The sequence below is a fragment of the Giraffa tippelskirchi genome, chromosome 2 (assembly GCF_054371585.1).
Source record: "Giraffa tippelskirchi isolate mGirTip1 chromosome 2, T2T-mGirTip1v1.2.pri, whole genome shotgun sequence".
NCBI lineage: Eukaryota > Metazoa > Chordata > Mammalia > Artiodactyla > Giraffidae > Giraffa > Giraffa tippelskirchi.
The window spans coordinates 134427657-134440576 of NC_137276.1; the positions used below are offsets into that span (position 1 = coordinate 134427657).

The window sequence follows — 12920 nt, forward strand, 5'->3', positions numbered from 1 at the left end:
AGATGAGAAACCTCAGATATCAGTAACCTCAGATATGCAGATGACACCACCTTTATGGCAGAAGGTGAAGAAGAACTAAAACACTTCTTGATGAATGTGAAAGAGGGGAGTGAAAAAGCTGGTTTAAAGCTCAACATTCAAAAAACTAAGATCATGACATCTGGTCCCATCAATTCATGGCAAATAGATGGGGAATCCGTGGATACAGTGGCAGATTTTATTTTATTGGATTCCAAAATCACTGTAGATGTTGACTTGCAGCCATGAAATTAAAAGACGCTTGCTCCTTGGAAGAAAAGCTATGACCAACCTAGCAGAGACATTACTTTGCCAACAAAGGTCCATCTAGTCAAGGCTATGGTTTTTCCAGTAGTCATGTATGGATGTGAGAATTGGATTATAAAGAAAACTGAGCGCTGAAGAATTGATGCTATTGAACTGTGGTGTTTGAGAGTCCTTTGGACTGCAAGGAGATCCAACCAGTCCATCCTAAGGGAAATCAGTCCTAAATATTCATTGAAAGAACTGATACTGAAGCTGAAACTCCAATACTTTGGTCACTTGATGCAAAGAAGTGACTAATTGGAAAAGACTGTGATGTAGGGAAATATTGAAGGCTGGAGGAGAAGGGAACAACAGAGGATGAGATGGTTGGATGGCATCACTGACTCGTTGGACATGAGTTTGACTAAGCTCCAGGAGTTGGTGATGGACAGGGAAGTCTGGCGTGCTGCAGTCCATGGGATGGCATAGAGTTGGACACAAGTGAGTGACTGAACTGAATTGAACTGAGAAGATCCCTGGGTCAGGAGGATCCCCTGGAGAAGGGAATAACTACCCACCCCATTATTCTTGCTTGGAGAATTTCAGGGACAGAGGAGCCTGGCACAACAGAGTGACTAAAATGTTCACTTTCTTTCTAAATCTAAGTGCCTACAGTTGTGTGGCTGAATGTGGCTTGAAAAATGCTCACAATCATGCAGATTGCTCTCCCTTTACATAATCATGAAAGTTAGAGTGGGTCCAAAAGACACAATCATTCTATATTTGCCTAGTTCATTCACTATCACACTGCCCTGGATAGCATTTTCCTTTTGTCTTCATGAAAAATCCTCTCTATTCTCATCATCTCCTAATGATTTTCCTTATTATTTCAATATGAAAAGGAAAACAATCAGAAGAAATATCAGAATGAAACAGGAAACTACCCGACCACCTCTTTACTGCCTGTTACAAAATATGTTCTGCCTGTGCTTTTGTATAAGGAGAACCATTTCATTTGTGCACCCAGTCCCATGCCTCTTTGCCAGCAAAGACATTTCTCCTGCAATTCTCAACTTTCTGTCCTGTATCACTAATATTCCACTCATTACAGGTTATTCCCAATGGCATAAACTGATTTGATTTTTCCCATCCGGTAGCACTAGTTGTAAACATTGCATCTGCCAGTGCAGGAAACTCAAGAGATGCAGGTTCGATCCCTGGGTTGGGAAGATCTCTTGAAGAAGGAAATGGCAACCTATTCCAGTATTTTTGCCTGGAGAATCCCATGGACTGAGGAACAGGTTACAGTCCATGGGGTTGCAAAGAGTCAGATATGACTGAGGTGACTTAGCATACACACATCTTAAAGAAACTGTCACCTTGTTAATTTCTCCAATTACTGCTCTATTTTTTATGCTTTCCTTATGGGTAAATATAAAAAGCTCACCATATCCTATGTATCTAAGTTGTGACTTCAGTGTTAATGGAATCTCATTCTCACTCTGATGAGGCTTTTACTCCCAGAACTCTATCAGTATTTCTCTTGTAATCGTTACCAAAGATTTCCATGATGCCAAATCCATGCCACTTTCCAGCTCTTATCTTACTAATTTATAAGCATGATTTGCACTTGGTAATTTTCTCTGTCTTGAAATGCCTTGTTGGCTTGGCTGACAAGAACAACAATTAGATTGTTTTCAATCTAATTCATTTACAATTTATTTTCAGTCTCTTTATTGATTCCTTATCATTTCCCGGAGTCAAAGAGTTGGGTGATTCAGAGGTTTAGTTTTTGAACTTTCCCCTTTTCAAGTGCCTTCCTTTGATGATGTCATTGTATCACATAATTTAAACACTATATATATATATATATATATATTGACTCTACATTTTATATCTTACCAATGATGTAAAATTTTCAGTTTCATTAGTTTCAGTTCAGTTCAGTCACTCAGTCATGTCCAACTTTTGCAACCCCATGGACTGCAGCACCCCAGGCTTCTCTGTCCGTCACCAACTTCAAACTCATGTCCATCGAGTTGGTGATGCCATCCAATCATCTCATCTTATGCCATGCCCTTCTCCTCCTGCCTTCAATCTTTCCAAAAATCAGGGTCTTTTTCAATTAGTCAGTTCTTCACATCAGGTAACCAAAGTATTGGAGCTTCAATTTCAGCATTAGTCCTTCCAATGAATATTTAGGACTAATTTCCTTTAGGATGGACTGGATGGATCTCCTTGCAGTCCAAGGGACTTTCAAGAGTCTTCTCCAACACTACAGTTCAACAGCATCAATTCTTTACTGCTAAGCTTTCTTTACAGTCCAAATCTCGTATCCATACATGACTACTGGAAAACCATAGCCTTGACTAGATGGACCTTTGTCAGCAAAGAAATGTCTTGGCTTTTTAATATGCTGTCTAGGTTGGTCATAGCTTTTCTTTCAAGGAGGAAGCGTCTTTTAATTTCATGGCTGCAGTCATCATCTGCAGTGATTTTGGAGCTCAAGAAAGTAAAGTCTGCCATGGTTTCCACTGTTTCCCAACCTATTTGCTATGAATTGATGGGACCGGATGTCACGATCTTCGTTTTTTTAATGTTGAGTTTTAAGCCAGCATTTTCACTCTCCTCTTTCACTTTCATCAAGAAGCTCTTTAGTTCCTCTTCGCTTTCTGCCATAAGGATGGTGTCATCTACATATCTGAGGTTATTGTTATTTCTCCCAGCAATCTTGATTCCAGCTTGTGTTTCATCCAGCCTAGCACTTCACATGATGTATTCTGCATATAAGTTAAATGAGCAGGGTGACAATATACAGCCTTGATGTACTCCTTTCCCAGTTTGGAACCAGTCTTTTGTTCCATGCCTTGTTCTAACTGTTGCTTCTTGACCTGCATACAGATTTCTCAGGCGGCAGATAAGGTGGTCTGGTACTCCCATCTCTTGAAGTATTTTCCACAGTTTGTTGTGATCCACACAGTCAAAGGCTTTAGCATAGTCAATATAGCAGAAGTTGATGTTTTTTTCTGGAACTCTCTTACTTTTTCTATGATCCAAAGGATGTTGGCAAATTGATGCTGAATTTTCCAGATTAGCTATCATATTGGGTGCAGCACTTTAACAGCATCATCTTTTAGGATTTGAAATAGCTCAACTGGAATTCCATCACCTCCACTAGCTTTGTTCGTAGTGATACTTCCTAAAGCCCATTTGACTTCATATTCCAAGATGTCTGGCTCTAGGTGAGTGATCACAGCATCATGGTTTTCTAGGTTATGAAGATCTCTTTTGTATAGGTCTTTTGTGTATTCATTAGTTTATATCTCACAATTGGAAAACTTCACTTTGATTTGTATTGAGCTTCTCAATTTTAATTTGTCCAAAACATAACTCTTCCCCTCCTTATTTGTTTCCCCATAGTTTTGACAGTGTGTTACTAAACACTTTCTTTTTCTCAGCTGTTTAAGCCAAAAACTTGAAGTCATTTTTACTCTTCTCTTCTATCAAATTCCATATCCAATCAAAGAACAACACTTTCTAGCTTTATATTAAAAATATGGACAAAAGTCAATCGTGTGTGTGTGTTTAGTCACTAAGTTGTGTCTGACTCTTTGTGACCCCATGGACTGTAGCCTACCAGGTTCCTATTTCCATGGGATTTACTAGGCCAGAATACTGGAGTGGGCTGCCATTTCCTCCTCCAGGGGATCTTCCTGACTCAGGGATTGAACCTGAGTCTCCTGGGTCTCTTGCACTGGCAGACAGATTCTTTACCAATAAGACACCTGGGAAGCTCCCCACAAAGTCAAACACTTATTACTAATTCTACTGTTACCACTTTAGCTCAGTCTACCAATATTTTACTTTGTTTACTGCAGTAACCTCTTTCCTGGTCTCCCTGTCTTAAACTTCTCACAGTCTGTTCTCAACACAGAAACCATTATAATTCCATTAAGATGGAAATTTAATCTACTTATTTGTCTGTTCAAAACTCTCCAGTAGAATTCTATCTCAGACTATAAATTTTACTCCTAAAAGTGGTCTGAGTAATTGATCTGTATTATCTGTTTTCATATGTCTGTAATTTTATCTCCTGCTGTTCTTCCTTTCACTCATTCTGTTTCAGACATGATGGCCTCCTTGCTGTTTGTAGACTCTACCAGGTACATTTTTACTTCAGGTTCAATTCAGGCTAATTTATTTTCTTTCTGGAATATTATTCTTTCCTTTTTTCCTTCATCTCTATTAACAAATGCCACCTTCTCAAAGAAACCTTTTGTGCACACTAATTATAGTTACCACTGGCATCCCACATCCTCCTTTTTTGCTTTTTGTTCTCTGTAATAATTATCTAACATAAAACACAATTTTTATCTTTTAAGTTTTTAAAATATTTTTGATGTGGACTATTTTTAAAGTCTATTGAATTTGTTACAATATTATTTCTGTTTTATGCTTGGTTTTTTGGCCACAGGGCATGTGGGATCTTAACTCCCTGAAGACGAATTGAACCCACAGCCCCTGCACTGGAAGGCAATGTCTTAACCACTGGACCACCAGAAAGTCCCTAAAACAACTTTTAAGTTACCTATTTGTTTTCCCACACTGAAATATAATCTCTAACAGAGAAGAGAGTTTCGTTTATTTTGTTCTCCTAGAACAGTGCCTGGAACATAGTAGCTCTCAAGTATTTGTTAAATGAATCAATGAATAAACAGTATGGTCTAAAGAAACTTTAATTTTCTAAATTATATTTAATAAACCACTAATATTAAAGCTCTACTTATTTGACTTAAAAATCTATAAGATGTTGAATATGAAGAGTAATAGTAATGGGAAGAGAAAATTTTTCACACTTTCTTATTAGAAGTTATTGGAATATTAGTACCATCTTTTAGATTCATTTTGATAACAGAAGTGACCATGCACTGAACTCAATGGAGGTTGGGTCTGGATCTGAATGAAGAGTTGCAATTTAAAAAGAAGATACTGTAGGCATCTGTAATGAAACTTCACTATTTGTTTTTATTGATTTCAGAATCATTTCTCCTTCTCACTTGTTTTATTCGGTTCTTTCATAAACTTTCCTAATGGTAAAGATTATGCTATTTTACCAAGCAATGAAGAGGAATGAGGGCCATTTCTCTTGGGGCAGGTATTCTATGTATTCCTCATATAATCAGACACTTCTGGGAAGTTGCTGGCAGATGTGTCTAGACTTGTCTCAGTGTAATAAGACATGCATTTAATTTGTTGGTAACATGAAATTTGGAAAACTCAGCAGTGGCCACGGGACTGGAAAAGGTCAGTTTTCATTCCAATCCCAAAAAAAGACAATGCCAAAGAATGCTCAAACTACCGCACAATTGCACTCATCTCACACACTAGTAAAGTAATGCTCAAAATTCTCAAATCCAGGCTTAAGCAATACGTGAAACGTGAACTTCCAGATTTTCAAGCTGAATTTAGAAAAGGCAGAGGAACCAGAGATCAAATTGCCAACATTCGCTGCATCATCGAAAAAGCAAGAGAGTTCCAGAAAAAAACATCTATTTCTGCTTTATTGACTATGTTAAGCCTTTGACTGTGTGGATGGCAATAAACTGTGGAGAATTCTGAAAGAGATGAGAATACCAGACCACCTGACCTGCCTCTTGAGAAACCTGTATGCAGGTCAAGAAGCAACAGTTAGAACTGGACATGGAACAACAGACTGGTTCCAAATAGGAAAAGGAGTACGTCAAGGCTATATATCGTCACCCTGCCTATTTAACTTATATGCAGAGTACATCATGAAAAATGCTGGGCTGGATGAAGCGCAAGCTGAAATCAAGATTTCCGGGAGAAATATCAATAAACTCATATATGCACACGACACCACTCTTATGGCAGAAAGTGAAGAAGAACTAAGGGGCCTCTTGATGAATGTGAAAGAGGAGAGTGAAAACGTTGGCTTAAAGCTCAACATTCAGAAAACTAAGATCATGGCATCCGGTCCCATCACTTCATGGCAAATAGATGAGGAAACAGTGTCAGACATTATTTTTGGGGGCTCCAAAATCACTGCAGATGATGATTGCAGCCATGAAATTAAAAGATATTTACTCCTTGGAAGGAAAGTTATGACTAACCTAGACAGCATATTAAAAAGCAGAGACATTGCTTTGCCAACAAAGGTCCGTCTAGTCAAGGCTATGGTTTTTTCAGTAGTCATGTATGGATGTGAGAGTTGGACTATAAAGAAAGCTGAGCACCGAAGAATTGATGTTTTTGAACCGTGGTGTTGGAGAAGACTCTTGAGAGTCTCTTGGACTGCAAGGAGATCCAACCAGTCCATTCTAAAGGAAATCAGTCCTGGGTGTTCATTGGAAGGACTGATGTTGAAGCTGAAACTCCAATATTTTGGCCATCTGATGTGAAGAGCTGACTCATGTGAAAAGACCCTGGTTTGGGGAAAGATTGAAGGCAGGAGAAGGGGATGACAGAGGATGAGATGGTTCGATGACAACAACGATTCAATGGATGTGAGTTTGGGTAAACTCTGAGAGTTGGTGATGGACAGGGAGGCCTGGCATGCTGCCCTTCATGGGGTCCCAAAGAGTCGGACACGACTGAGCGACTGAACTGAACATGAAATAAATGTGTTTTTCTTTTTCTGACAAAGCCCAATTATGTAACCAAAAGCTCAGAATTTATAAAATAAAATAAGCACATGAGGGTACTCTTCTCATATACCCTTCTGTAAAAACTTCTGATACCAATGGCCATCATTGTTCTTGAAAGTTTGACCAGAATTATTGGCAGAAATTGTCACCTCTTAGTGGTGACAACCCAGTCACAACCCATCGATCGATTTCAGAAGTTTTGATAACTTGAGACAATGCTTTTGAAAGACTACTCCCTACTGGCAAAATACCTTACTGAACTAGGCTAGTCAGTCACAACCAACATCTAACAGATTGCAACAAATAGAGTTCTATTTTATTAAATAAAGTTACACTATTTCTAAAGTACCTGGAGAGCAATTTACACATACATTTAGCATAGCATGTACTAAATCATGTCTTTGGAGAATTAATTAAGATAAATTACCTATTAGAAATTCAATTTTAAATTCCAAATGCTTCTCTAGATGAATTTAGATTATATGCTGTAGAATTAAAATTCTAATATGTACAGTTTACATTGAAATGCTTATGTGAAATCCATTCATGAATAATTAAAAATCTTATTACCGTTTGCCATAAACAGCCACGTTCTTCACAGTGTTCTTTAGTTGCAGTGACTGAATCTGTATAACAAGTAAACTTTTCAACTTCCAAGAAAGTTTGATCCCATTGAACAGTAAAGTTTCCTCCAAGGGTAAATGTCAGATTGTAAATTTGTAGAATCTTTGAAGACAAGGAAAACAGTAAAGAGTATTTCTGAACACTGGATAATTCAAAAATAGTTAACATTTATAAAATGCAGCAACCCATCAGCAATTCTTCAAACCAAATCTTAATAATTTTAATGCAATACTAAAAGAAAAGAATAGATAGGAGAAAACATGTCATGCCACTGGAAAAGCTAGAACCTTAAGACAGGAAAACTATGAGAAATTACAGAATACTGATGTGAAAAACATCTTTAAATCCAGACGAGTATAATTCTCAGTTCTGCCAATAAATGCTCATGAGTATGAGGAAATATTTATCTTGCTTTAGCTTCAATTTCCTCCCTCTGTAAAATGAGATTAACAAATAAATAATATGTGAAGTTTAAAACACATGCAATGCTTGGGGCACAAGGCTTGTAATATCAGGTATGAAAGAAATATTAATTTCTTCTATGAAGACACAATTGACACTGTGGTTGATTTGGAGGCTGCCCAAGTCAAATTTACTGCTAACAATATTTGAGGTACAAGTTAGGAAATAATATGGCAATACACAAAAAGAAAAAAATGAGAGGATAGTGTTTTATATATACATATACATATATATATAATAGTGTATTGAAGTGTATACACACACAGATATATATATATACAAACTTATATATATACATATGAGCTTTCCAGGTGTGCTTCTGATAAAGAATCTGCCTGCCAATTCAGGAGACATAAGAGATGTGGTTTCGACCCCTGGGTAGGGAAGATTCCCTGGAGGAGGAAAAAGAAACCCACTCCAGTATTCTTGCCTGGAGAATCCCATGGAGAGAGGAGCCTGGAGGTTTACAGCCTATAGGGTCTCAAAGAGTTGGACATGACTGAAGTGACTTAGGAGGCATACACACACATATATGCATATACACAATATATGTATGGGCTTCCCTAGTGACTCAGTCAGTAAAGAATTCACCTGCAATGCAGGAAACCTGGAGTTGATCCCTCAGTTGGGAAGATCCCCTGGAGGAGGGCATGGCAACCCATTCCAGCATTCTTGCCTGGAGAATCCCCATGGACAGAGGAGCCTGGTGGGCTGCAGTCCATTTGGTCACAAAGAGTTGGACACAACTGAGCAACCAAGCGCACACAATATATGCATATGTATACATAATGTATACGTGTATACAAAAATAATAGTATATTGTAATGCGTATATATATATACACACATATATATGTGTGTGTGTATATATATATATATATATAAAATAGTGTATTGGAGTGTATACTATATATTCCATAAACATGGAGTATACATATGTATATTCCATATACTATTATTTTCATTGTTGTTGTTGTTGCTGTTTAGTCACTCACTCATGTCCAACTCTTAGCGACCCCATGGACTAGACTTCCCTGTCTTTCACCATCTCCTGGAGCTTGCTCACACTCATGTCCTTTGAGTCTGTAATGCCATCCAACTATCTCATTCTTTGCTGTCCCCTTCTCCTCCTGCCTTTTATCTTTCCCTGCAAAAGATCTTTTCCAATGAGTCAGCTCTTCACATCAGGTAGCCAAAGTATTGGAAGTTCAGCTTCAGCACCAGTCTTTCCAATGAATATTTAGGGTTGATTTCCTTTAGGATTGACTGGTTGGATCTCCTTGCAGTCCAAGGGATTCTCAAGAGTCTTTTCCAATACCACAGTTCAAAATCATCAATTCTTCAACATTCAGTTTTCTTTATTGTCCAACTCACACATCCGTACATGACTACTGGAAAAATAAAAGCTTTGACTACATAGACTTTTGTTGGCAAAGTAACATCTCTGCTTCTTAATACGCTGTCTAGCTTTGTCATAGCTTTTCTTCCAAGGAGCAAGCATTTTTTAATTTCATGGCTGTAGTCACTGTCCACATGATTTTGGAACCCAGAAAATAAAGTCTGTCACTGTTTCCATTGTTTCTCCATCTATATGCCTTGAGGTGATGGGACCAGATGCCATGATCTTAGTTTTTTGAATGTTGAGTTTTTGCAAACTTTTTGACTCTCCTTTCTCATCTTCATCAGTAGGCTCTTTAGTTCTTCACTTTCTGCCATAAGGATGGTGTCATCTGCATATCTTAGTTTATTGATATTTCTTCTTTCAGTCTTGATTCCAGCTTGTGATTCATTCAACTTGGCATTTCACATGATGTACTCTGCATATAAGTTAAATAAGCAGGGTGACAATATACAACCTTGATGCACTTCTTTCCCAATTTTGAATCAATCTGTTGTTCGAGTTTGCTTCTAACAGCTGCCTCTTGACCTGCATACAGATTTCTCAGGAGGCAGGTAAGGTGGTCTGATATTCCCATCTCTTTAAGAATTTTCCACGGCTTGTCATCCACACAAAGGCTTTTCTGTATTGAATGAATAAAAGTAGATGTTTTTCTAGAATTCTCTTGCTTTTTCCTTAATCCAACAGATGTTAGCAATTTGATCTCTGATTCCTCTGCTTTTTCTAAATCCAGTCTATACATCTGGTAATTCTCTGGTTATGTACTGTTGAAGTGTAGCAGGGAGGATTGTAGTTTGAACATTCTTTGCCATTACCCTTCTTCCAGATTGGAATGAAAACTGACCTTTTCCAGTCTTGTGGCCATTGCTGAGTTTCCCAAATTTTCTGGCATATTGAATGCAGCACTTTCACAGCATTATCTTTTAAGATCTGAAATAGCTCAACTGGAATTTCATCATCTCTTAAGATCTGAAATAGCTCAACTGGAATTTCATCATCTCCACTAGCTTTGTTCCTAGTGATGCTTCCTAAGGCCCATTTGACTTCTTACTCCAGGATGTTTGGCTCCAGATGGATGAACATACCATTGTGCTTATCTAGGTCATTAAGATCTTTTTTATATTGTTCTTCTGTGTATTCTTGCCACCTCTTCTTAATCTCTTCTCCTTCTGTTAGCTCCATACCGTTTCTGTCCTTTATTGTGCCCATCTTTGCATGAAATGCTTTTCTCCTTTGCCTTTCACTTCTCTTTTCAGCTATTTGTAAGACCTCCTCAGACAACCATTTTGCCTTTTGAATTTCTTTTTATTGGGTATGGTTTTGATCACTGCCTCCTCTAAGATGTTCTGACAAAATATGGTGCACTGGAGAAGGGAATGGCAAATCATTTCAGCATTCTTGCATTGAGAATCCCATGAATGTATTTTCATTGTTGCAATATTTCAATTTTTTGTTTGGTTATCGTTTATGACAGTGACAAAATTTACCCCAATTTCATCTGTATAGGTTATTTTTTTATCCTTCATAGCTCTAATTTTAGAGAAGGCAATGGCAACCCACTCCAGTACTCTTGTCTGGAGAATCCCATGGATGGAGGAGTCTGGTACCCTGCAGTCCATGGGGTCGTGAAGAGTCAGACACGACTGAGAGACTTCACTTTCACTTTTCATTTTCATGCATTGGAGAAGGAAATGGCAACCTACTCCAGTGTTCTTGCCTGGAGAATCCCAGGGACAGCAGAGCCTGGTGGGCTGCCGTCTATGGGATCGCACAGAGTCGGACAAAACTGAAGCGACTTAGCAGCAGCAGCAGCTCTAATTTAGAAATAAAAAGTCAAGTAATATTAGTCCAAGCTCAGAAGAATTAGAAGGATGTACCTCCAAGTGTCTTTGTAAATCTTTGTTGTTGTTTAATTGATAAATCATGTCCAACTCTTTTGTGACTCCATGGGCTATAGCCTGCCAGGCTCCTCTATCCATGGGATTTCCCAGCAAGAATACTAGAATGGGTTACCATTACCTTCTGCAGGGAAATGTCCCAACCCAAGAATCAAACCCTTGTCCCCTGCACTGGCAGGAGTATTCTTTACTGCTGAGTCACCAAGCCCTCATAAATCTCTACATTAGCATAAAGCTAGAAATAAATATGAACTGAAATTGTAAATACCATATAATAAAATGATTTTGTACTGTGCCCCCTTATAATCTTTACTAGACTCATAAAATTCTCAATAAGCCTGCATTGTTTAATGTATATTGATGAGTTCTTATAGTCACAGGAATATATATTTTATAGTACATTTACTAAATAAAAAAACATTCAACCAATACATATTTTATGGAAATTCCTACATGGAAAACTCTGGGCTAGAGGGCTTAGGAGCTAGACAAAAACACTCCAAAATCATGTTCTATATCTTAATTTAGAATTTATGCTAACATTACTAATATTTAGGATTATAGAAATGGTAGGAAAGTAAATGCCAATAAAAATCACTTCTATGTTTTAAATTATTTTGTCTGACATAGTTAAGCGACATTATGATTAAATATTTCATTTTACATATGAGGAAGCTGAGATATTAATCTATTGTGTTTAAATGAACAAACTGCAGGGCTAGAATTTGAACCTAGTTCTGCTACTTCGTTACCCTCTCTAGTACATTTGTCAAAGGAGGAAAGAATGAGGATAAGAAAGGGACCACTAGAAGGGAAGAGTGTTAACAAAAATTTGAAAAAGAATATTGATACAATATGTTGAGGACAAAGAGAGCTCATGAAAGGAGAACTGGGGAAAACTGAAGAAACGAATTCAGTCAGTAAGTTAAGGAGTCTTAAATGAGAAGTTAAAACATTTACATTTTTTATTGTATGCAGTAGGTAAATTAGAAAAATGGAATAAAAAAATATTAGGAAGGCAGAGATAAGTGATATCCAAGATTAAATTAAATAGAGAGGGAGTAGTATGAATTCAAATGACCTAAAATGGAATATTGCCAGCAAAAGGAAAATAAAATTAGAAATGTAATGAATAAAAAAAATCACCAAGAGCTTGAATGATTATATGTTAAATATAACAGAATATGACACTAAAATATTTTAAGAGATTGTATTTACCTGGTTGGAAGCATCATAACTGAAATTGTAGTGAGCTCTCAGTGGTTGATTATCTTCTATCACTGAAACTTCTGTAACAGTGTCTATCAACCCAAGGACTTTTATAGTCTCAAATGCTAAAGCAGTTCCTTCTGGGTATGATGAATGCATACATGTGATATCTAGCTTGTTCTGAAAATATATATATATATGTATTACATATCAAGTAGAAGGTCACTGGATACAAATCAGAAATAACAATACAAGTGTATTTATAACAAACTGATTAAATCTTATAGTTCTAAATATATATAAATTAGAGTCTATTTACTAAATAAAGACAATTAACCAACACATATGTTTTATGAAAATTGCTAAGTGAAAAACTCTGGACCAAAGGGTGTAAGAATTG

The 12920-nt window shown here is 37.2% G+C and overlaps 1 protein-coding gene across 1 annotated transcript in view; it reads right to left on the minus strand.

Moving 5' to 3' along the window:
- The window catches only part of SI (sucrase-isomaltase), a 101974-nt gene that overhangs the window by 48134 nt on the left and 40920 nt on the right, over positions 1–12920 (minus strand). The window contains exons 23-24 of the mRNA XM_081572977.1: positions 12530–12700; positions 7500–7655 (exon numbers count right to left, since the gene is read on the minus strand). Coding sequence (XP_081429103.1) covers positions 7500–7655; positions 12530–12700 — 327 coding nt within the window. The remainder of the gene's footprint in view (positions 1–7499; positions 7656–12529; positions 12701–12920) is intronic.